This window comes from Eriocheir sinensis, chromosome 2, assembly GCF_024679095.1.
Source record: "Eriocheir sinensis breed Jianghai 21 chromosome 2, ASM2467909v1, whole genome shotgun sequence".
Taxonomy (NCBI): Eukaryota; Metazoa; Arthropoda; class Malacostraca; order Decapoda; family Varunidae; genus Eriocheir; species Eriocheir sinensis.
This window is the reverse complement of record NC_066510.1, coordinates 29876282-29901140: the sequence shown is the minus strand read 5'-3', so window position 1 is coordinate 29901140 and position 24859 is coordinate 29876282. Positions and strand designations below refer to the sequence as shown.

Below are 24859 nucleotides of genomic sequence, written 5' to 3'. Positions count from 1 at the left end.
TCAGCATGAGTACTTGGCATTGATACCTGTGCAGGGCAATGATGTGAATCTTCAGGTTGCTTGTACTCTGTCCTACTCTACTCCATGGCTGAGACATGGATGCTGAATAATGACTTGGAGAGGTAGATTGATGCCTATGGTAAAAAGTGCCTATGCAGAATGGTTACCATAACAGTGGTTAATCTGGGAGATTGACTTGAGGCCTATTACCTGCATAGTTCATCAGTGCCAACTCCAGTTATATGGGCATGTGGCATGCTACCCTCAAGCCAACCCTGCTCATCAGGTTGTAACTGTAAGAGACAACCCTGAGGGGAGGATGTTAGTAATTACTCGTGTAACTGACATATCATTAAAGAAAAGATACATTAACTTTTTACCATTTATTGTGACTAAATAAGCAACAGATGATTCATGTTTCAGCCTCTTTTAGCAATACGATTTATAACATTTCAGGTCTGCCAGAAACAAAAAGGATAGCAGCAGCCACCCAAAGCAAAATTATTACATTGGTCTATTCAATGCCACTGTGTAACTTAAAACCCACATTTTATAGTTACAGTTTAGAAAACTGCAAGTTTTTTTTCATACGTACTCCATCTTCATATAAGTTCATACCGTCTAACTTAAATTTTCTGGAAGCATGTAGCAGTATACACTAACACTGCTTCCAAGTAGAGGAAAAAGCAGTTTTGGCTTTTTATTCTTTTAATAAATAACTTAAAATTGACATTCCAATTCCACACAAGTGTGGGGTTGGGGTATAAAATAAAGTACCATAGGATTCCAACTCAACATATAGCTGTGTTAGGATAAAAAGAGATTTACCCACGTGATGGCAGCAACAAAGTTAGGACTGATAAATTGTCACGAGATTCCCAATAACTGACAAAACATAACCCATAAACAACTATGCAGTAATTACCATTACAAAATGAAGTGGTCAATATTACTTTGACAACTGTAACAAAGTAAACATTAGTGGTTGAATATAATGCAATAACCTCAAAGTAATCTTGAACTGGTTGATTCTTCTAACCAACCAGCAGCTTGCATTCCTTGTTCAGTTCAAGCCTCCAGATGAGAACAGAAGGACTTTCTTTTGCTTCTTCTTGTTTCTGCCTCGCTTCCCACCATCCTTGACTTCCTCGGCTTCTGTAATTAGTGGTTCTAATAATTATTGCAGTATCATAATACCTAGTATAAAAGTAAAACAAGGGAGAAGGAGGGGATGCAAGTGTTGTGGCTGTAATCATAATGCAGTGTGAAGGGGAGTATGTAAATCAACCTAAATGGACACATCAATTAAAATAAGATCAGGGGGGGTCCTCTTTGTGGCTGAGGGGGCATGAGTGTGGGGTTTATCAACATCCTGTGGGGCCATATCCTGTGGGGCCCTGCGAGAGAGAGAGAGAGAGAGAGAGAGAGAGAGAGAGAGAGAGAGAGAGAGAGAGAGAGAGACTTTTGGACCATGAGAAGAGTGGAGTACAGGATGATACTACAGTATAACAGGTGAATCTTTTAAGGAGAGACCCACAGACTTGGCATCATTGCCTGCACGCTCATTAGCCTCTTCTTGTTCCAATGTGCTGTTTTAACGCAGGTGTTTGCAACTAGCCTACCAGCCATTTGCATTGGCATAGCTCTCTCGAATTTCGTTTGGCACTTCAGTTGCTGTATTTTGATCATTTACATGCAGTTCTGACTCGTACTTGGTTTTGTTATAAATATCATTCAGGTTTATCTCTATTAGTTTGTTACATGCATTCATAAAGATTTCATTAAATTAAAAAATTATCGGTATAATCTGGTATCTTAAAAATTTATCAAGATTTTAGTTAAAATACAAAGTCAAAAAGCTGCACATTGGAATAAGTTTATAACAGACCAATGAGTGCGAAAGATCATAACCGAAGCATTGATGCCAAGTCCATGAGTCCCTCCCTAAAGATATTCTACGCCAGGTTACGGGAAACCTACTAAAGTAACAGTTATTGAAAGTTCACAATTTTAGTGCCAACATAATCTACACAAGGTAGCCCTGGTAAGCCTAATACTTTACAACTATCTCCCTCAGGTACATTTGTTAGCATTTTTTCTTCCACAGACCAACAATTATCCAGTTTACCAAAGAAAAAAAACAAATTAAATGTACTTTTCCTCACCTGCAGATTTCTTGGCAGCAGTAGCAGCATCAAGAGCCTTAGCCATGGCATTGCTGAAGGCATGTCGGTACTCTGGAGGAGCAGCGGTCTCTTCCTCTTCCTCAGTGCAGTTCCCGCAAGAGGACTCACTCACTCGACTTCTCCCTCCCCATCCACGGCCAGCCGAGCCAACACCTGTTAAACACAGTTTTTTGTTACAAACAGACAATATAACGCATGTCATCACTATATAACCATGGCCACATGGGGAGTCTTGAAAATTATTCTACCGTTTACCTGTATACTCCTAGCATGTATAAATGTACAAAGATTTTCTAATTCTATTAATTCAGTTGAGTACCCTTGATATACACAGATTCAGTATACACAAATTTTGGATATTGTCTTACCAGAGCTCTTTTGAGATGTTGGCCAGTCACTTTTGGAGACAGGTCCTCCTAAAGTGGGCCAAGCTCCTCTGCCCATGTCCACAGGCTCACTGCCAGGTTGGGGTGCCTTGACTTGCCCTTCACGAATCATCTGAAAGGAAAAGACAAGATTTAATAAGACTCAATGACTGGCTTAGGCATCACTATACATTAATACTCTTATGAACAGCCTTGAACAATGAACCACTCCATCCTTTACCTTTGCAAATGACATGCCAGTTGCGATGGTATTAGGAGGTGAGCCCAGCGTCTCATTCTTGGGGCTGGAGCCAAGCTCACTGCCAGCACCCTCACTTCCACCAACACCAACTTCATTCACTTCATTGGTGGTTCTAGAAATTGCGAAATATCTAGTGTTTAAGCCCATACATAAACTTCTTGTTGGTTGGATAGGTGTCAGATTACCTACACTAAAACCATTGCATTTTGAACATTACAAATGGCAGAAGTCAAATGGTATAACTAAGTATTGTTTTGCGATCACCCCACTACAAAGTGTAGTAAACCCAACCTAGAAATATGCTCACCTGGCTGGAAACTCTTCAGTGAATGAAGGAAACTGCTTGAAGGACTCAATCTTGATGTTGGTAGCTCCCTTGGAACGGCCCAACATGCGATCCTCCTCCGCCTGCACACGCTTCTCAATCTTTCTTTCTTCACGAGCTCGTCTGTTTCTCTTCCGCTTCCTTGTCTCAATTTGGTCCTGCACATTATTATTATTTTTTTTTTTTTAATAATGAAGTAAACATAATTTGAGCTTTCAGAATTTGTCATATATGATTACCTTATCACATACAGTATTTCCTACATGCAAAAATGCAAATTTCATTCGTATTTGTTTCCTTGCAATAGTGACCATCTTTGTTCCCAATGAAAGCACCCATTTAAATATTACTTCAAACTTCCTCTATCTAAGCCTTACACTTCCCTTTACTGCCTCTGATTCTCTGCACCTGCATATTCAACAAATTTCTGAGACCTAATTTTTTTTTCTAAGGTTGTAGCTTGCCTTGGCAAGTTGGCATCAAATATGAAATGTTCACGCTGGTTATATTTCCTAAATTTTCATTTCTCTCTGATACACTACAGCAATTAATCATGAATAAAACTTCTATAAATTTATTTTGAGAAGCCATGAAAGATATACTGAAAACTGCCACTGCCAAAATTTAAGTCAAAAAGTAACACCTTCTGATTCCAAGTTCAATCTTACCTGGAACATCAAAATGGTGCCCTTGGAGACAACAGGATTACGCAGAGCCACCTCAACCACATCAAAGTTACAGGTGACTGGCAAATGTCGTAGATACCTCAGTCGCATTCGCAAATCCTCAGTCATGGACACAGTCTCCTGCAAACAAAGAAACATAAGCAACTGTGTAACATTCTTACATTTTGAAGGAAAGTAGCTGTTAATATTGGCCATAATCTTTGAATCAATTGGACTTAAGTAGGATGGTGTAGTGAGGATAAGCATAATACTGAGAGGAAATGAGTTAGGTTGAACTATGGTTCCCCAGGTGTGTGGAATGAATGCAGAAAGGTAATTCTTATCAAGAGATTGTTATAAGTATGGCCACAACAGTAGAAATATTACAGTATACAAAGTCTAAGTCACCCAGATACACCCAAAGACAAAATAGAAGTGCTAGAAGCAAGTGTGAAATGGTAACTACTACTACCAAGATGCACGACTGACCTTCTCCACCACCTTGGCGCTAAGAGTGTGTGGGCAGTTCTCTAGGGCACCATACTCCTGCACCAGCATCTGAACATTGAGGGCATGAAGGTATATGTGTGCTCCATTGCTGGCTTGATAGAAGTAAAAGGTAGCTTTGGGAGCATTGCGCTGTACCTGTGAATGATAATTTCAGCTTTAGTGGTGAACAGGAATTTCAGATTATTCAAGAAATTACTCTTTTATCATTGTTAAGTTTCTTAAATAAAATTTAGTCCACTCTTATCCATCTCCTTTCAAACATGCCTGACCCAATGATGTCACAAAGAGGTAATACCTGCAAACTAAATGAATCCCCATGCCCTAGAAACATATACACATTATGATTCCCCATAATGCACAGAACCCACAAATACACAACACACCCATGATGGTACTACTCTGCTAACTATATGAACTCCTGTAAAATTTGCTAATGACTGGGAAATGGTAGATATATACCTGTCCTGGACTGGTGGCATTGACGGGCTGCAGCTGGGAGATATCCAAATCCTGTACAGTGATGGTTGACTGAGGTTGCTCCACTTCTTGGCTCTGAGGCTGCTGTTCATCAAGCACAGCACCAGCTTCCCCTGCCACTGGTGACAGAGGACTAAGCACCTCTTCAAAGGACGAAAGACTTTCACTGGACGATGGCTCTTCTGGGCTGGAGAGTGACACTGCTTCCATTCCTTCCTCAAGAGAGAATAAAGGATTGTCAGGTGTTGTGTTATCACCGAGGGAGTCCTGGCGGGCCTGGAGAAGGGCAAGGGCTTCTTGCAAGAAGCAAGCTTCTGGTTGGTCCCCTTCTTCTACCAGCTGCAGTTCCAGCTCATGCTGCTCTCTAGCCACAATGAGGGACTTCACCTGAAAAGATGTCAATGCTATCATCAGTCAGGAGCAAATACTGTCCATAGAATAGGACTAGTCTGATTAAAATAATTTAGCATGATCTTCACCCAACTGTCATCATATTGGTATACTCAATAAATTCATGTATGCTTCTTCGGCAGGGAGACTGTATCACAAAGTGAACTCTTTGTTGATATTTACTCAGAAAATTAGTTCTAAGAATTAACTGACAAACTTGCCTCTTCTTTGGATGCAACGAGGAGCTTAGCATAGCGTGTAGCAGCAGTAGGGTGGCTCAGGCGAGGAGTTTGGCTGATGATTTGCTGAGAGAAGGCAGCAGCGGGCACAGGTAAAAGGGAGTCTCTTTCACGACGCATCAGCTGCAGCTCCACTTCTTCCCCAATGTCAAACTCCTTGTGGCAGATGGCAACCACGCTAGCAAAAAATTGATCATGGCACAGTTACACTTATTTTGTCAATCTGGGACTGACACTGAGCCTACTTCTGGGTTTAAAAAAAAAAAGACCACAAAAACAAGTTTTGCAACAAGGAAAGGAAAAATGATAACCAAAAATTTAAATAAAATACATGAAGCTCAATGTTTCCTGTACTCACCTTTTAAGATCCTCCCTTGATACTGGTTCATAGCAGATGGGACACTTGCGCCACTTCTTGTCCGAGAGAGCCAGGTAGTGAAGCACACATGGGAAGCAATATATGTGGCCACAGCGAGTTACCTGAACAAAAGGAATTTTGATGTTATTGTAAACCATCTTATACATTATGAGACGAAATTTCAGGGTCATTCATTCACTAACAAGACTTTCTCTACTGATTATAACAGTGAGCATCACCTTGGCAGCAGTGGGAGGGTGGAGGCAGATGGGGCAGAAGGGTGCCGCTGAGACGTGCAGTCGGACCTCCTCCACATACTTCCACTCTACCAAGAGGTCTTGATTGGCAGAGTAGATAGAGTAGTCCTCACTGTCATCCACAACAAACTGGCAGCTGAATAGGAAAGACGCCTTAGTAACAAGGGAAAACTCACTTTACATAATATTAACGCCACATAAACACTTGAAATGTTGAGAACTGTGGGAAAGTTTGACCTGAGCACTGTAGTCGAGAGCTTACTTGGCCTGCAGGTAATGCTCCTTGCTGTACTTGGGGACGTGGGAGGAGTGGCGCCTCACCCTAGCACCCCTCCCTCCGCCACCACTCTGGGGCCTGTGTCCAGGGCCCCACCAGTCCAGCAGGTGGGTAATATTCTGCTTTTTGCTTCCTGCACAGTAGAGTGACCCAGATTCCTGATGTACTCCCCCAGGCTCTACCTACAGGGGAACATAAAGGGATGTGATTCCCCTAGAATTCAAAGTTAATACAAAATCTATTCAGGTATCCAATTATTCTATGAATCATATATATGAAAAAAAGGAACAAAATTCTCCATTTTAAAAATAATTATATAAAAGAATAATCCAGAACAAAATACAAATGCCTTACAAACAATTAGCTCCCTCCTTGGCCTTACCTTGCCACCCATCTTCTCCCTGGGACGGACATAGCGCTGGCCCGCCCTCCCACCGCGCCCGCCCACCGGCTTCCTCCCCGGGTCGGGACGGTCCCCCTCCCTCTTGCGGGCAAATTGGCCCGCATTCTTTTTCCCTCCATAGTCTGCAGGGTTAGAGAAAGCACTGATATCAACTATTCACAATAAATGCATTGAAGTTCTGTAATGATGCTATTTATTTTTTAAATAACTATTTTCAAATACAATGCATTAAATCTAAAAGTAAATTTTAATTATTGAAAACACATACACACGCACGCCACAGTTAAAATAGAAAAATCTGAAGCAAACTAACGTGCTTCACATATGAAGACCTAGGAATGGCTAGGAAGACTGTCTGAAAGAGCAACCCTCTCAAGTATCTCACAAAAGTTATACAAAATACAGACATACCTACATATCACTCGAGACAGTAAACACAAAACAATCAACACGCAGATAACTGAACAAGATAGGATTCAGTTGAGGCTTTGGCCCTGGCAGATAACATAATCTTAAGAAGCCCTTGAAGTGATTAGGGTTCAGCCACACATGACCGCTCCAGATGCTACGGTACCGCTAGGAATCCCTATCTCGTACTTCCTGGATTCAATTTTTTTACACAGCAGTTCAGCAAAAAATTTGAGAGCATGTATAGTGAAGCCCTGCTAGTTTGGGGGCGAACTTTGAAGAGAAGTTAACTTTTTTTGCTCTATTTCACCAGCTTTTAACCCCTTCAACACGAAGACGCGTAAACTGCGTCCTTGCGTGCCCTATTCCATGTCCGAGGACGTGCATACTGCGTCCTGGCACGCTTTAGCCAATATACAAGTTATTTTATCTCTATATTTATGCTTACATCTCAAAACTATCAATTAATTTATGTTTCTTTATGTGCACCACTTAATTCTGCATGTTTTCATATATAATACATGATGATTATGTTGAGTTTATGGCTGAAAACTTGTTATATTCAACAGCGGCATTTGAAATTTGGAACACGCGGCGATCTAGGATACGGCGCAGGGCGCTGTTTTGGCCCGGCCGTAGTGAAGGGGGTTATTTTTACATTTACATTTATATATAAACATAACTAGTTAATGGGCAAAGGCAACAAAAATCACCATTACATGCTTTGAATGTGCTCTCAATTAAATAAAGACATTAGCAGTTTGGAGTGTGTCAGCTTACTCTGTGTCTGCCCTGATGCCACCACGAATCTCCATCCCTGGTTAGGTTACATTACGTTTAGGGATTTTTTTTTTTTTTTAACACATGATACCCAGAAACTTATAGTATAAATTAACCAAGCAAGACCTCCCTTTGTTAGATAATAAGTCATTACTGAGGAAGCAAATACAATTTTTCTGGGTAAAGATGTATAGTAACTTCGGGGTTTTGTTAGGTTAGGTTAAGTTAAGGAAATTTTCAAACACATGATATCCAGAAACCTATAGCATAAATTAACAAAGAAAACCTTCACTTTGTTATATAGAAAGTCTCATTTATAAGGAAGCATAGAAGAGTTTTTCTGAGTACAGACGAATAGTAATTTTTTGTGATTTTGTTAGGTTAGGTTAAGTTTAGTGCATCTTCAAACACATGACAGCCAACAACTTGTAGCATAAATCAACAAAGAGAGACCTCACTTTGTTATACTGAAAGTCTCGTAAAGAAGCATACATGATTTTTTTGAGGACTGACATATGGTAATTGTTCCAGGTGTTATTAGGTTAAGTTAAGTTTGGGGCATCTTCAAACACATAATAGGCAACAGCTTATGGCATAAAATAACAAAGAATGAACTCTCTCAGTCCGATAAGAAGTCTTATTTGTAGGGAAGCATATATAGTTTTTCAGACGTATGGTAACTGCTTGTGGATTTCTTAGGTTAGATTAAGTTTAGGGTATTTTCAAACACATGATAGGCAGCAAATTATGGCATAAATTAACAAAGGAAAAACTCATTATATATAAGAAAACTAAGCAGTCCATTTCAAAGGTCCAGGGGAAGTTTTCAGAAGAACTGAGCAGTCCACTTCAAAGGTCCAGGGGAATTATTTCCTTAAATTCCCCTGGTATCACCTTCAGTGCCACCACATGGACACCAAAATCTAGAAGTCCTGCAGACAGCCACCTTGGTAGGCCCCTGCATTACTGTTACCATTGATGAGGTTTCAGGCCCTGGTCTGCCACTGTAGCAGCGCTCCACAGGGCCGCCAACATTACAACAGTAATATTATCACCAAAAGTTGTCCTCAATACTCATGTTTCTAAAGTCGTAGGATTTAGCAAATAAGCGAGTCTTCAGTGCTTTCTTGAAGATTGCCAGACTGCAACTGTTCTTTACATCCCCGGGTAACTCATTATAGAGCCGTGGGGCACTCTTCTCAAATGCTCTGAAACCCAGTTCCAGGTTGACTTTGGGCTCATAGAGTCTATACTGTTCTGCACTGTGTCTCAGTGACATGACAGTGCCCAAATGAAAATCGTGTACAGGTAACTCTCGATTTACGCGAGTTTGGTTTACGCGTTTTTTAAATAACGCGGGGTCAAAAATCCAAATAAAGGTTTAATTTACACGTTTTTTTTCACTTATACATGATATTTTATGAAGTGGCCACCAGATGTCTCACGCAACTGGACTCACACGGTGCCGCGGCCACACAGCTGAGCTCATTTCTTCCTGCGCACCACTTGAACAACAATACAGTACCCACGCTACCATGCTACTCAACAATAGGGGTGGGCAGGTACCGGTACCAATACTAGCCAGTGGCTCATGGTGTCCCTCATTTCTTCCTCACACGAGTGAGGCTGAGACTAAGTGCCTGAGTGGATATCTCGGTGATATGAATATTCTCTCTCTCTCTCTCTCTCCACTGAATGAAGTGAATATTTATTTTTCGATAGAAACCTACCTCTTGTTTGATTTACATTGTTTTTGATTTACGTGACCTCTTCAAGGATACAATACTCGCGTAAATCGAGAGTTACCTGAAGTAACATTCTCAAATATCCAGGTTTACCAAGTCGTAAAGAAGGAAATTGCTTAAATAATGTCAAGAAACTTTCTTGGCATGTTGTTGGGAAAACAGAACTGAGCAATGAAAGTGGAGTGAAAAGTGTAATAGGGGAAACTAACAAAAGGACATAGAAAAGCAACGTCAGGGGAAAAACAACTCCAGACAACTTGACCACAGAGACCACCTGAATGATCAAAGTAAGAGTTATCTCGAGCCGGAGACACAGGCTTTGTAAGCCTCTTCCGGAATTCTTTTGTGAGTGTGAGAAAAGACCAGAAAAAACACCTCAGTTCAGGGAGAAGTGTGTAAGTGTGCACTGTGAAGTAACTAAGAGTGTGTTGTGAAGCATGAAAGTGTTGACAAGGAGGACCTAAGAAGCGATACAAAGCAGAACAGGTCAAAAGAAGGAATGGATCAATGGAAAAGTGTGATTCCGAGGTGTAAAGGTTACAGAGAGACTAGACACTTATGCATATGGAGACATATGGGAAGTGCAGCCCAGGACCTGTAAACAAAAAAACAGGTAAAAAATCAACTCTCTTCAGGCCCCCGCATTAGAAGGAAAGTGCTCAAATAATGTGTGATAAATGTGATAAAGTGTAATAAGAACATGAGATTAATGATAAATGTGAGTGTTATGACGAAGTGTCAACCAGGTTACAGAAAGACAGGACACTTATACACATGGACACGTGACCATAGAAGTGTAGCCCAGGACCTGTAAACTAAAAAACAGGTAAAAAACAAACACAAACACGAATAAATAAATACGTGAAAATTACGTCACATTAGAAAACAAAGCAAAAATGGCGGCCCTGACAACCCCCGCCCAGACGATCCTCCCGCCCCTGCCTACCTTTAACAGTGCCTTCGGTGCCGCTCCTAACAGGCAGCTGGGGCGGCCTGGGCACGGGCTTCTTGTCCATGGCGGGCGGCGTGTCCATGCACCACCGCGGCGAGGCGAGGGACCTGCACTCCCCTGACAGCGAGAACACACATCTTGGACAGGTTAGCAAGCCATTACGCGCCACAAACAGGAAAATGGGTTCTGTATCCTTTTAAGAACACAGAGTAGTAAGGTCAGGGGATGGAGCCGCGAAGGAGAGGAGCGGGGAGTCTTGGGAGCTAGGAGCCTCCCAAGCACAGGTTGGACACAATATGGCGACGAGGAGACCCGGAGCACCGTTGACAGATTTCCTATATTATTTACGGTTTCTGGCCTGTAACCATTCCCAAGAAGCACCAATAATTAACCATTTTAACGATAACTATATATGAAGGCAGTTATTGGGGTCGAGGAGATAGTTTTTGGGTCGGAAATCGTAAATATTAAAGGCTGAGTATGAAAATCTGGCAACGTTGCGGCCAGGGGTTGAAGGACTCCAGATTATCGTACTCAGCAGCGTATTTACCGGTTTCTGACCCATAACTATAGCCAGAAAACATCAGAAATTAACTATTTTAACGATAACTATGAATTAATCTCGTTATTAGGGCCCAGGAGACAGTTTTGGAGTCAGAAATCGGCAAACATAGGAGGCTGAGTACGACAATCTGGCAACGTTGCGGCCCGGGGGTTAAAGGACGGTGCTAGGTTATCGTATCTAGACCATAGTATTTACCTGTTTCTGGCTCATAACTATTGCTAAGAAGCACCAATAATTAACCACTTTAACGATAACTATATATGAAGGCAGTTATTGGGGTCTAGGAGACAGATTTTGGGTCGGAAATCGGCAAACATGAGGCAAAGTACGACAATAGGAGTCACCTCGCACGCGCAAAATAGCTCGTAGAGAGTGTTCAGGTAAAGCAGGACACCCTTTATTAATTTCAACTTTTTTTCCTAAAGAAGTCAGGGAGAGGTGAAAAAGGACACCTGCGCCTGATCCCTTCTCTTCTCCCTTGCGCCTTCCACTTCCTCCCTTCCTCCGTCCTTAATCTCCCTCTTTCCTTTCTCCTTGTAAAAAATAAAGTCAGGTAGAGGTGAAGAAGGACATTTGACACACCTCCCTTATCTTCTTCCTTCCTTATACTCTCCCTATAATTCCTTCCATCCTCCTTGTAAAAATAAAAAGTCAGGTACACCTAGCTGCACTCCCCTTCTCTTCTCCCTTAATTCCTCCCTTACTCCTTCCACTTCCTCCTTCCCTACTCTCCCTGATCCTTCCTTCCTCTAAAAAATAAAGAGTCAGGTAGAGGGAGGACATGACACCTCCACCTCCCTTATCTTCTCCCTTGCTCCTCCCAGTTCCTCCCTTCCCCTCCTTGTAAAAATAAAGTCAGGTAAAGGTGAGGGTCTGAGGGAGGACACATATGCACCTCCCTTCTCTTCTCCCTTCCTCCCTTGCTCTTTCCACTTCCTGCCTTCCTCCTTCCCTTCCATCCCTTCCTTCCATCCTCCTTGTAAAAATAAAAGTCAGGTAGAGGTGAGGGAGGACATGACACCCAGCACAAGCCACGCCCCCTCGCCCACCAGCCTATCAAAACTTGGCCTGTCAATAGTCCACCGCGAAATCCTCATTCTTATTTCAGCCCCCATGATTTCAAGGACATGACCACCTTCACTTCCCTCTTAATTATCAACCAATCCAGCGCACAGCAACAGAGGCACGGCGGAAGAAGTAGAGTAGGCCCGTAGTCTGTGTTTGGGTCCTAAGAGTTGACACACAGAAGTTACTGAGGAGGAATTAAGATTTGCTGTCCTTCGGGTCGGGTCCTCGGGGCGGGTGACCTCAGGAGATCAGGAGCGGCGCTGGCACACACCTCCCGGCCATGTCTGCGGCCCGGCGTGAGCTGCTCAAGAATGTCCTGCCGCCCATGGGGTGAGTACAATAGTCTGGTCAGGGAGATTAAACCAGGTCGGCAGCAGTTTACACCGGTTGCGAGACGGTTCGCCGGCGTGCCACTTCGCCGACGGTCTCTGGACGGTTCGCCGAATTTTCGGCGAACCGTCCAACGGTCAAAGATTATGGGTCATACCTACAGTAGGCTCTGAACATTGGGGAGGCGATTCTTGGCACTGTTTTCTTCTTTGTTATTGGTTAAAATGTGAAATATTTGAGTTAAGGAAAACGAAACATGGGAAAAAAAACTTTTTTTGTAGCATAAAGGGACACACATGCAAATGAAAAAGACAACATTAAAAATGCATTAAATGTAATTTAAAAGATGATTTATAATTATTGTTGTGCTGTAAAATCGAGTAAAAAAAAACTAAAATTACTCCTGGTCATTCGTAGCTTGATTTTTAGGGCTGGGGAACATTTCAGAGGGTCTGCCAAGTTTTTGTAATTAGTTTTAACAGGGTGCAAGGGCTAATTTTCCTTTCAGCGTAAGTAATCATCCCAGATGTTAAAGATTTGTGTTTGATGGTGCTCCCTCTAAGTTCTTCAAGTGTTCAAAATCTGTAACTGATACCTCATACCATAGGCCTACATGCAAATATTTTCCCATTTTTTCCTACGTTATATTTTGGTTGGAGGAAAGTATTACTATTCCTTCTGTACTGGCCAGAAGTTCAAATATTCGTAGATGAGTAAAAATTAGTTTTTTTCCATCACTCATGAATTATTCTTGCGTAAGGATATAAAAAAATGGAAATGATAATTGAGGTGATGGTGCTACGAAAGCTTGTTAGTGACGTAGACTTGCGAGTGTGAGGGAGGAGGAACGAAGGAGGCAACCACATCGTGTACATCATGACTTAAGTGTGAAGTAAAAAGGCGTAGCTTAAATATTTGTGTAAAAATTAGTTAAGAAAAATAAAAGAATTATATTGGTATAAGAATGAGTATAAGAAAGTAGGAAGAAAGTAGATACATAAAAAAATTGTGTACTGGGTGATATCTTGAATTTTTTGTCTACGTACGAATAATTCCTGAGTGATGGAAAAAAATACTTATTTTTAGTTACCCTTATTTTGTGCGTGTGTTTTAACAATTAAAGAAAAGAAAACTCTATCTCATGCTATCATCATTCTTACTACCTGTGCCATCAGTGTCTGGCAAACAAATGCGTTCATGGTTTCTAGACAGTATCGGTGAACTGGCACACCGGCGAATCGTCCTGCTGGATGTTTTGCCGGTGAAAGAAATAAGACGGTTCGACGGTGTCAGCGAACTGGCAAACTGGCGAAACATCCTGCTTCCGTTTATACCTCACAGGGAAGTCAGGTCAACAGGTAATTACCCGCGATGGATGACAGACAGGCTAAAAAATTAAATAGGAAGGAAAAGAGGCTTTTATTTTAAAATCAAGAGGAGGGAAGCGCACCTAAGGGACAGTTACAACGATTTAGCTAGAACAGTAAAGAAAAGCACGCATATAGCAAAATGTAATTATGAGATTAGAATTGCCAGGGAAGCAAAGACCAATCCAAAGGGTTTCTTTCAGCTTTATAAGACCAAGGTTAGGGGTAAGATAGGGCTGCTTAAATTAGGAGAATCACTGATAGATACAGATGAGGGAATGTGTTAGGCTTTAAACAGATATTTCTTAACTGTATTTACCAAAGAAAGGCTAAACGATATACCTCAGGGAGAAGAGGTTGAAGGATTAACCCACATCAACACAAGTAGGGAGGTCATGATTAGACAGATAGATAGAATCAAAGTTACTAAGGCTCCAGGGCCAGATGAAATTTTCCCCAGGGTATTAAAAGAATGTAAATCTGAAATCAGTGGGCAGCTAACAGAAGTTTTTAGGAAGTCGCTAGACACGGGTGATGCTTGTTTCATGGAGGCAGGCACACGTTATTCCAATATATAAGAAGGGAGACAAATCTTCTATGCAAAACTTTAGGCCGATTAGTTTGACGTCAGTAATGCCTACCCATTACAGCAAAGCACTCGTAGTAAATGATTCGCTAACATTAATTGTAGTTTTCAGGATATGTCACCTTCTACAATAAAGGCCACACACAACACTTTGGAAAACTGGGAAGTACAGAGGCTCAGTTTGAAGGAAAATAGGAATATGGGTGTTGTTTGGGTGTTTTGAGATAATTTCTCAAACAACAAGCATCATCCATCCATTCCGACACTTTTATGCCGAGCCCAAACTGATGGTACTGAAATGTTTCTCTGTGCCACAGGTCAGCACGGCGAGGGCGGGCTTCTGGTGGGCTGACGGTGGGTGGGCGGAGAGACTACACCCCTGTGTCATGGAGGAAGTATTGGGACATCTGCAAGGATGTGACACTAGAGGACGGAGATGTGTTCCGGGTGTACCAGCGGGGCTCTGAGGGGCCGCTCCTGGTGCTGCTGCATGGGGGCGGCTACTCAGCACTCACCTGGTCACTCTTTGCTGTGAGTTGACCAGCAGACTTTATTAATTTCCCAAATACTTTTGTGAAATTCAGGCCTATCAATTGTTTATCATACTAGATCCACACCATCAAGTAACATGACTATCTTTCAACATTATAACCTAGAACTGAACTGTAGGATTTATTATAATAATGTAGCTTTCTCTTGTGAACCTCCTCTTCATATCGCTAAGGGTGACTGATTGTATATGCCCTTGCATCCATGGAAGTGCAGGGCTACCTTTGTCTACATTTGAAAAAGTACTGCAACTGTATCAATTAGTCATGCATTATGTCTTCTTGGTATTGCTGCCATGCACATTGTTCCTTTAAGTTGTGCATTACTAAGGAAGTGTCATGGTCATTAGTCACCACTGTGTTTAATATTGTGATGGCACAGGAATGTGTGACGGAGATGGTGGAGTGTCAGGTGTTGGCAGTGGATCAGCGAGGTCACGGAGACACCACCACTAGTGACGACACTGACCTCTCGGCCGCTACGATGGCCAGGTGCTTTCTCAACCTCCCCTATACCCTCAACTTGAGCATCACAAGTTCTGTTCATATACCTTTTGAATATACATGAATATCTTTTGAGTTATTTCAAGCTATACCCTCCAATTTCTTCTCTGAATTAGTATGAATAGAATGTTTTATGTTCTTTTAGCATTCTCTTCTTTAAATTTATATAATTGTCCTTTGAATTATCTTGAGTATTGAGGTTGTCATGAACATCTGTCATTTTGAATGATGATGCACTGTTAACTGGGTCTTGCACTGAAAAACATGTATAGTTGTAATATAGTTATAATATGTGATTAGTATATTAATGAAAAATTGACCAATTGGGCTTTGTGATCACACCTGTGTCATGTTTTGTGATGTGTGGCAGTGACGTGGGCCGGGTGGTGGAGACCATGTACGGCAGCAAGCAGCCACCATGCGTGCTGATTGGTCACAGCATGGGCGGCGCCGTGGCTGTGCACACGGCTTATGACCAACACATGGGAGGTCAGTGTGCAGGACCAACACCCGTAGCATTGTAGCCAGGATGTAATGTGACAAAGATAATTTTTTTGGTTTGTGTTTTTACATTTATGTGTAAAGGAATTTTTTTTTCAAGTTGAACATATCAATAACAATAGCAAAGCAATTATGGTAGAAAAGTAGTTTGATTAATTTCTCATAACTTTGTCAGTAAAGAATAATGCTAACATCATTTGTGGTTCATAAGTGTTATTTAAATGATCAGAATACAAGACAGATATTTGTATGTACTGTGCTTATATTGTTGGTGGAAGAGCTGGAGAATACATACACCCTCACAAAAATAGTAAAACCCTTCTTCTCTTAAGTTTTTTATATATATATTGTGTTGTGTGCTATGCAACAGGCCTGGCAGGACTGGTTGTGATAGATGTGGTGGAGGGGACAGCAATGGATGCCCTCAGCTCCATGCAAAGTTTTCTGCGAGGGCGACCACACAACTTCAACTCTCTTCAAAATGCCGTTGAGTGGAGGTCAGTGCCTCAGTAGTGAGTAAAATATGGTATGCATCTAAATTTAAGAAGCTTCTATATTTCATGGTTGCTACCTAGCTTCTGGTGATAATTTATTCCTAGTAATTAATCCCATTGTATGATTTATTACTAAATTATTAGCATGGTGATATAACACAAATACTCAATGTTTTAATTATAAATATAGTACTGATTTTCTTTTTAGTATTAGGATGAAAATTTTGTCTCCATATACCTGGCCTACCCTTGTGGAAATGGTCACCAAAGTTGATAGCAATTTCAATCTTGCAGCTGTGATTCATTTTGTTTCAGCCAGTGATTCAGTGATGTCTATTGTTTCCCCCAACAGTGTTCGTTCAGGCCAAACAAGAAATGTTGAAGCAGCTCGAGTGTCCATGCCCGGTCAGGTTAAAAAGTTGGTATAATAGTGGCAGTTTTTATGCTCATATGCTTGACACCATTCTGTAGTATGTATAACCTTGGTCACTCATTGTACATCCTCTCCCTTCCTTGCTTTGACAGTTTGGAGACAGGCAAGTGTGGCACAGTAGACTTGGAGACCATGGAGGAGGCTCCCAAGGAAATCCCTGCAGATGGGCGGCGAGGCTCCACAGTGCGGGCAGATGTCATCATGGAGGAAGGCTCGGAGGGTGATGCTTCAAACGAAAACTCCCTTGGATCTGAGAACAACTTGCCGGTGTGACTCCTTAAAGCTTTACACTTGTTTTGGTCTATTTACCTCAAGACTAACTCCTATTTTGTCTTTAATATACCTTTTCGCACCTTTATCATGCTATTTATTACACGTCGTAGATTGTACATAACAAAATTGTCAAAATTGTCTACACAATATTCCATCAGGCTATGATGATGATCAGGTTTATTTCACACACACACACACACACACACACACACACACACACACACACACACACACACACATAAAAAAATATAGCTTCCCGCAAAGAAACATAGAGGTTTGGAATAGACTAAGTGATGAATTAGTATCAGCGAAGAGTGTGCACAACTTGAAGGAAAAACTAGACAAGTACAGATATGGAGACGGGACCACAGGAGTGTAAGCCCAGACCCTGTAAAATTACAACTAGGTAAATACACACACATACACACACACACACAAACACATCATTTCACAGTCAACAAAGCCACCCACTCCTGTCCAGACATAACCCCTGCTCAGTATGTCTATTATTTGATGGTTGAAACTTGAAAGTATGTTTTTTTGACTCTTACCACAATTTCCAGCCATTCATCTGAAAAATTCTCATGAAATAATATGTTAATACAGAAGCTGGATTTTGGTAAATGATAGTCAAGTAATTTTCAAAATATCTGAATGCTTTTCAAAATGTTTATGATGTATTTTTCAGGTTACAAAATACACCTGGCGAATAAACTTGGGAGAGACAGAGAAGTTTTGGCCTGGATGGTTCCAAGGCTTGTCTACCAAGTTTTTGTCCAGCAATCCAGCAAAGATGCTGCTGCTGGCAGGCATTGACAGGCTGGACACAGATCTCACAGTGGGGCAAATGCAAGGTAAAGCAACTCCAGGATGCTTTCTACTTATCCAACTTACTGACAAGTATAGAATATGTGTGCCCTGTATGGTTATTAAGCACACATTGAAGGTTACTCAGTGAATATCTCTTCTTGGCAGGCAAGTTTCAGATGCAGGTGTTGCCGCAATGTGGCCATGCCGTGCAGGAGGACACCCCAGACCGTGTGGCTGAGGTGCTGGCCACCTTCCTGCTACGCCACAAGCTTGCTGTTGCAAAAGCAGAGTTCCATAGGTATGTATAGTCTTGTGCTCCTGCTGACTAGAGCCAAGTACTGAACACTGGGTTTAATGGCCATGCTGAGTCTAATGACAATGGTACATTTCATTGATAGCAGTTTTAAATATGATGCCTAAGGTACTCAGCTATTTAAATGAAGGGCAGTATTTTTATGTGAAAAAAATATATAACTAACAGAGTGAGCTTTGAGACTAATCTTGTTCTTTGTCCCAGCAACCTTATTATTTGTCCGAACCTGCAACTCTGGCCTGATCTTCCTTTACTCCTTCCTGCATCAACCCTACACCTGGAGCATGTTCCTTGCTGCTTTGTGTTCTTGTTATGTAAACAAACAAATGCTTATTACTTTCCTGACTTAAATCATTCTGAAATTACATTTTTTTCAATTGTGAAAGAATTCATACATCTTAAAAATGCAATCCTAGAGCTATGAAAAAAAAAAGTTAGGCCTCTGAGGAAAAATGTTCGTATTACTAACACTACACTCTGGCTGCATCAAACAGCCTGGCTAGCTGAGTGGTGGAGTGTTGTGTGGCAGCACAGGACTCAGACAAATACATACGAGAATTGCTTATCATCAGTATAACATGATCCTGACACACAGACTAGGAGACTCACATGAAGCAGAAAGTACTTATACATAATGATCTCTCCTCCACATACATTATAGTTACTACTGCATATACAATTATAAATAATAGTTTCACTGGCATCAGTAATACAGATATGAATACTTGCACCACCATGCAGGTACTCAGTGCTCTAAACTTCCAAACTTTCCATGCAAATGCTAATTCGTATTAATGTTTTCTACAAACTACTTGACTGGAGCAGCCTTCCCCTACTCAAAGCAGGTAACACTTCAGTAGAAACCTCTTAAGAGTACATTGTTACAATTATTGAATATATTGTTACCTCATACACTTTTCACACATGGCTTATCTTGGCTTCCACCAAGCTCCTCTATACCCTTCCCCCACCCTCAGCAGCCATCAAGATTATGTTATTTGTTCAAGACTGTGCACCGTGCACACCAGTGCACGGAGACCTGTCTCCTGCTTTTAATTTTGAGAAAAAATATTCCACATATTGCCCCACTTTTATTTATATAAACTTTGAAAGTTAACAATCAGAATGTAGTACTAAATAAGAGACTAAATGAGGTATGTGTTGGAGTCTAAGAACATACTTGATTCCTTGACAGAAGCTTCCCTGCTTGCTGATAGTGAGAATGATGACAGTGGCCAGTGAGGGACAGCAGCTAAACACATCACCACAACGGTTGGGAGGCAGGTGTAACGACTATCTTCATACCCTCTTATGTCCACGTAACTCTGTGCGTAGCTTAGTACAGGTGTTCTGTCTAGTAGTGGTCAGACAAATTTATGCCACCAGGAGGTCCTGTTGGGTTATGTGATACAAAAATGTATTAATATTTCTGTCTTAATGTGCAACACTTAAATCTTAACACAGGTAGGTCTTAACTGTGCATCTGACACTTGTAGAAACTAATTGTGCATCTGTTGTAGAATATATGACAATAATTTTCTTTATTACTTGTACCACTCTTGCCAGCAGTGTCAGAGTTGGCATAGATCCTGTATACCAGTGAGAGCCAAGAATCAATGCAATTTCAAACTTTATCACTATGTTCTTGCACTCTACTAAGCTTTTGCATTATTTTTAAAGTTCATTATTTATACATGACACAATATAAGGCACCTAGTTTTCATGCCAGGAAAGGACAGTAATGAGTAAGATAACAATACCTTTTGGTTACCTTTATCATTGACATATCTACATGTTCTGAAATGATAATTATAATAAACTGTGAGAACGCCAACTGATTTGCTGTTAATGCCTCAAGTACATCGTGCTCTTTCCACATGTAATATTGAAACAAGTATGAAAAATATATAACTGTACTCTAGTGTTTGAGCTGTTTTAAGTGTGCACATCTGCATGTATACTACACATTAAATTCCTAATATATAAAAGTGTTTACCTATGCATACACTCAATTGTTTCTTTTCATAATTATTAAATAATCTTCATGATTCATTTAGCCAAGAACTGCTTCCTGGGTACCAACCACAGCCAGCTAGTAAATCATGGTACCGTGTGTGTGTGTGTGTGTGTGTGTGTGCGTGAGAGGGTGGGTGGGTGGGTGGATATAAGTGATACTTGCATGTGAATTAGATGTGCAGTCAAGTGAAGATAGCAACATGTATAGCAGTGTGTGTATGTTTCATAGGAGGTACAGGTATATTGGGTCAAGAGGGGGAAGTTGGTGGAATATTGTTGCCTCACTTGAAAAAGGTATTGAGCAGTAGACACAGCACTAACACTTACCAATGATTTTTTTCTATTTTTTTTTACAATCTTATAATTTTCAGTAAAATATTCAGACAATATATTTCAGAAGTGGAGCAATTATAGTTTTAGAATTAGTTTAATTACATAAAATATATAAAAATCTAGACTGACGGTAATAAGTACATTCTTCAAGAGTGACCATCTTAAAGCCTTGTTGCTTGTTCTTGTGACTGGTATGACTCCAGCTAAGTCTAAAACACCAGCCTCTACCAACATACTTTTTCGTTACAACTTTGGATATTAGCCACTTGCTAGACTACTGACACACACATTAGGGTGGCGAGTTACCCTGCACAAGGGGGCACTGAGGCAGAGAACAACCCTCGCTCCACCACCTGCATGTCAGCCTTCCACTCAAGCTTCATGTAGTTAATAATTTACTGAATTTTAAGGGTAGTCTTACTTGCAGAAAATGACAATGATGATTATATAATTTTTCTCATCATGTTAAATTTCTCAAGAATTATGTCGAAAGGTGAAAGAGAGGGCTGTGTGGAGGTGGTGGAGCAGGGAGCAGCTGACGTTCTACTAGAGGTCCAGGCTGACTCTCAAGAAACATTGTGACTAGACTGGGGGAGGGTCAACCTGGGTGGATACAGGCACCAGCAGACCACTCAGGGCCTGGCCATGCCTGCAGGCGGCACCAGCACCCGGGCTGCTGCATGAGCACAGGGGCGAAGTGTGGGTGTGGCCACAATGAGCAACACCCAGTAATGGTTGGTGTGGATTTCCATGTCCTGTGGTGGCAGATCTCCATTACTCAGGGCACACCTTGCTCTGCCCATCACTGCCACCCAAACTGATGCCACCCAGCTTATGGTGTAAGAAGGGGAGCGGGGCAGCAGCCGGGGGCCTGGCGCTGGGGGCCTCCTCAGGCGTGGGACAATGCCATATGAGCAAAATAGCCTCCAAACCTCACAGCCCAAGACATGAGTGACTCTACAGCTACTCTGCCCTGCTGTGTTGTGAGCAATGGGAAATACAAGGAGGCTCTGCCTTGTATGAGCTGAAGTTTACCCTCTTCAAGCTATGACTTTAGTAAGTAGTGCTGCTGCTGGCGTGAGCAGGTGACAGCCACCTGGCAAGCAATGGCCGGCTCACCAGGGCTGTGGCTCAGGAGAACAGCAGCTTCGTGAGTGGATGAATGATCTTTAGCACAGGTCAACAACTATTAACTTTCAAATAGTTGACTAAGAAATCACCACTGATTAATAAAAATATGATTGTTTCCTTTAATGAATATGTCCTTAAAACATTTATTGTTTCCTGAAAGCTCAGGGCACCACAGTAGTCTTCTGATGGGGACATCTGGCCATCACAATCTCTACAATTTTCACACTTTTCTCATCCTCACTCATACTTCCTAATATGGCACACTTTTTTTTTCAGAACACATGCTACAACATGTGGCAGTCATTAACAACTGACCTTAAACACTGATATGTTGCATTACACATGCTATGCTGATTTTCAACTTTTCTAGTTGAAGCTGCACTATGGCGAGTGTATGGCACAGGTAGGGTAAGGTAGCACCATTCTCTCGGCGGCCGGGACGAGCACCAGTCCTCACACACTGACTAAGATTGACAAGCGCATACATTGTGGTCGACCTTTGATTCCAGGGGGAAACAATTTGAACAATAAATAGATCAAATAAATTAAGCCCACTTATTATGGACTTGGTTCATTCTTTTAAATTCTATGTATTTACATATAATATTTACGATTATATACATAACAAAGGGTATAGCGGGAGTATATACACTAAGCATCAGTTGAGGTGAGAGGCCTGCGGCGCCCCCGTGGCCGCCGCCCTCGCCGAGCGTTGTGGCCGTGTCGGACACGGTACGGGCGGGCGGACGAGGGCGCCGAGGGAAAGGGCCGCCGGGAGGGCGGTGTGAGCGGAACCACCCCGACCACCGATGAGCCGCTGAGTACCTTGGGGCTCCTCCGCGGGGGCGGGGGCGGGGGCAGGGGCGTGGTGGTGGTGGTGGTGGGTGGGGGAGAAGTTGTGGTCTCGTGTGTCTGGCGACTGCCGCCGCGGCCCCGGGAGTGCCTCGTTCGGCCACCTCTTCCTGTCGGCCGCTGCCTTCGCGGAGTCTGCTGTGGGTGTGATCCTCGGGCCTGCTGACTATCAGCGGACTCTGACTTCCCCTCCTCCATCTTCCTGCGCCCCCTCCCTCTGGCCTGCGATGAGGAGGATGTCCCTGCCTCCCTGCCTCGCTCTCCTCTCGTTCTGACTCTCCTCTCTCGCTTAATGTCGTCTTTTTTTCGCCGCTTTTGTTTCTTTCGTTTTCTTTTGCATCTTTTCGACTTGCACTTTTTCGGCCGCCTCCTGCACTTCCTTTTACCCTTCACAGTTCTGCACCGCCTGCACCTTCTCTTCCCATTAACCACACGACACCGCCGCGCCGACGCCACGCTGGTGGGGGCGGCGGTGACTGGTGTCGTCGTGGGCAAAGTTGTTGTGGTAGTGGTGGTGGTGGTGGTGGTAGTCATGTCAGTGACCCTGCGGCCCACATCACGATGGCCGCCCGACGCCGTCACACTGTACTCGTTGTAGCCGGCACAGCGCTGCAGAGGCCGGCCCAGCCGCGCCTGGTACTGTTCAATGATGTCGTTGATCTTCTTCCTGGCCTGCCGCCGGAAGAGAAAGAAGTGTTCCTTCCTCAAGTGCCCCTTCACCTTGCGGGCACGCTTGACGCGGCCGTTGGTGTGGATGGCCAAGTAACGCTTCCTGTAGCGGTGGCTTCGTATGGTGTCGTAGTAGGTCTCCTCCAGCTGGTGGACGAACTGGCATTCTGAGCTCCGGTTGCACTGCAAAATAAAGTCAATGGTCAGTGTGGAGCGCAGCAGCTCCTTGCGTCGGCAGAGTTCCTGTAGGGTCGTTAGTCTGTTAGGGGTGCGGGAGAACACTGAGATAGCTGCATGATTCTTGTGTCTTACTGGTTGCCAAGTGTGCAGTGGAGAATCCTTAATGTTATCCACCAACCCTGATGAGCATCGCGTATCAGCTTACCAATGTTTAATATTTATAGCAAGAAAAAATCTATTTTACACAGAAAAGCGGCCTGCGTGACGGATGGCCAGTGGTAGGGGAGGGGAAGAAGGGCGTCTGGACTGGCCGACGTGTTTACTCTCGCCGCGGCTGTTTAGTCTGGCACCCGCGACCCCGGATCCCCTTCACGGCTCCGACGCCTCTAGTCCTGCTAATGCAGAGGCGTCTGTCGTCCAGCACCCCACCACGCGAGGCTGAGGCGGCGGCGGCGGCGCGGCCTCCCCAGGGCGAGCTGCTGTGGCAGGACGTGCGGCCACCCGTGCCACACTGACGACGGACTAACGAGCGCGCGTTGACAGTTGGGGGCACCATCGCCGTTATACTGCTGGGATCTGATCTCCCCATGCTGAATATGAATAGTTCAGTAACATCTATATGGAACTATCTATTTGTTTGTCTATCTGTCTATCTTGTCATTTACATAGTGACTGATCCTCTACAGTCTAAGCACACCCTCCCTCCCTTGCCCCTTGCGAGGGTGTGGTGACGGAGGGGGTGTGCCAGCCTTGCCGTTGTTCCCCTCACGTGCCGCGGCGGCCAGTACTTGAGGCACACCACCTGGCCGGGGCCGTCCGTGCCTGGGGAACCTTCACACACACACACACACACACACACACACACAGCGCAACATTCCGCCTATCGAGTCGACTTTTCCTTGACTGGCGCGATTTGACCAGAGGTAAAACCCTTCTGTTACTCGTTCAATTCCTACTGATCTTCGTCTTCTGAAGCTGCTGTTATTGCAAAAGGAAAATCAACATATGCTGGCGATAAAAGTCTCCTCCGTTAAGTGAAAGCATATTACATTTGAACCACGTTTGGATGTCTCGGCAGGGGATGGGGGTGGGGTGGGGGGCTGGAGGGGCAGGATGGGGCGGGGCGGGTCGCTGGGTCTCGTCTGGCAGGCACAGTGGCGTCAACACTAACACAAACAATCACTCTTAACTTCCCCTGCTTCCCACGCCCTGCCCCGCCCCCCACGTCTAGCCGCCCCCCCCTCACGTGTATGTCTGGTCGAGAAAGTCTCAGTCAAACAATCATGT

The 24859-nt window shown here is 43.1% G+C and overlaps 3 protein-coding genes across 6 annotated transcripts in view; 1 reads left to right on the top strand and 2 right to left on the bottom strand.

The window, feature by feature from the left end:
* Positions 1 to 368: 368 nt before the first annotated feature.
* LOC127002365 (RING finger protein 10-like) lies at positions 369 to 10926 on the bottom strand. 3 transcript variants are annotated; one of them, XM_050868247.1, is made up of 14 exons: positions 10594 to 10926; positions 6694 to 6836; positions 6297 to 6493; positions 6017 to 6170; positions 5778 to 5899; positions 5402 to 5597; positions 4773 to 5177; positions 4293 to 4448; positions 3807 to 3944; positions 3121 to 3296; positions 2793 to 2925; positions 2555 to 2684; positions 2166 to 2339; positions 369 to 1170 (listed from the first exon to the last, which is right to left on the bottom strand). In XM_050868247.1, the coding sequence occupies exons 1-14, from the start codon at positions 10679 to 10681 to the stop codon at positions 1064 to 1066; spliced, it is 2319 nt and encodes a 772-aa protein (XP_050724204.1). In that variant the 5' UTR covers positions 10682 to 10926; the 3' UTR covers positions 369 to 1063. The 3 variants fall into 3 exon arrangements, with proteins under 3 accessions (XP_050724204.1, XP_050724205.1, XP_050724206.1); XM_050868248.1 differs by having other exon boundaries at positions 369 to 1155; positions 10594 to 10925; XM_050868249.1 differs by having other exon boundaries at positions 369 to 1152; positions 10594 to 10925.
* Positions 10927 to 12168: 1242 nt separating this feature from the next.
* On the top strand, positions 12169 to 20225 carry LOC127002391 (protein phosphatase methylesterase 1-like). Of its 2 annotated transcripts, XM_050868283.1 has the most exons (11): positions 12169 to 12562; positions 14833 to 15046; positions 15446 to 15555; positions 15938 to 16056; positions 16439 to 16565; positions 16915 to 16980; positions 17088 to 17262; positions 17957 to 18122; positions 18244 to 18376; positions 19217 to 19236; positions 19587 to 20225. In XM_050868283.1, exons 1-11 carry the CDS (start codon positions 12513 to 12515, stop codon positions 19631 to 19633), a joined length of 1227 nt encoding a protein of 408 aa, XP_050724240.1. In that variant the 5' UTR covers positions 12169 to 12512; the 3' UTR covers positions 19634 to 20225. The 2 variants fall into 2 exon arrangements, with proteins under 2 accessions (XP_050724240.1, XP_050724249.1); XM_050868292.1 differs by lacking the exon at positions 19217 to 19236 and having other exon boundaries at positions 12173 to 12562.
* Positions 20149 to 24859, bottom strand: part of LOC127002385 (uncharacterized) — an 80981-nt gene continuing 76270 nt past the window's right edge. Inside the window, exon 3 of the mRNA XM_050868255.1 lies at positions 20149 to 23575. Coding sequence (XP_050724212.1) covers positions 22523 to 23575 — 1053 coding nt within the window. The 3' untranslated portion in view covers positions 20149 to 22522. The remainder of the gene's footprint in view (positions 23576 to 24859) is intronic.

What these genes read in the sequence shown, in the direction of transcription:
- LOC127002391 (XM_050868283.1), top strand. Translation starts at nt 12,513, where the DNA reads ATGTCTGCGGCCCGGCGTGAGCTGCTCAAGAATGTCCTGCCGCCCATG. An exon ending in GATCTGAGAACAACTTGCCG is followed by an intron (nt 17,263 to 17,956) that starts GTGTGACTCCTT and finishes TGTATTTTTCAG; the next exon opens with GTTACAAAATACACCTGGCG. An exon ending in CACAGTGGGGCAAATGCAAG is followed by an intron (nt 18,123 to 18,243) that starts GTAAAGCAACTC and finishes TCTTCTTGGCAG; the next exon opens with GCAAGTTTCAGATGCAGGTG.
- LOC127002365 (XM_050868247.1), bottom strand. Translation starts at nt 10,681, where the DNA reads ATGGACACGCCGCCCGCCATGGACAAGAAGCCCGTGCCCAGGCCGCCC. An exon ending in CACCGAAGGCACTGTTAAAG is followed by an intron (nt 6,837 to 10,593) that starts GTAGGCAGGGGC and finishes CTAACCCTGCAG; the next exon opens with ACTATGGAGGGAAAAAGAAT. An exon ending in TGCTGCCAAGAAATCTGCAG is followed by an intron (nt 1,171 to 2,165) that starts GTGAGGAAAAGT and finishes AATAATTATTAG; the next exon opens with AACCACTAATTACAGAAGCC.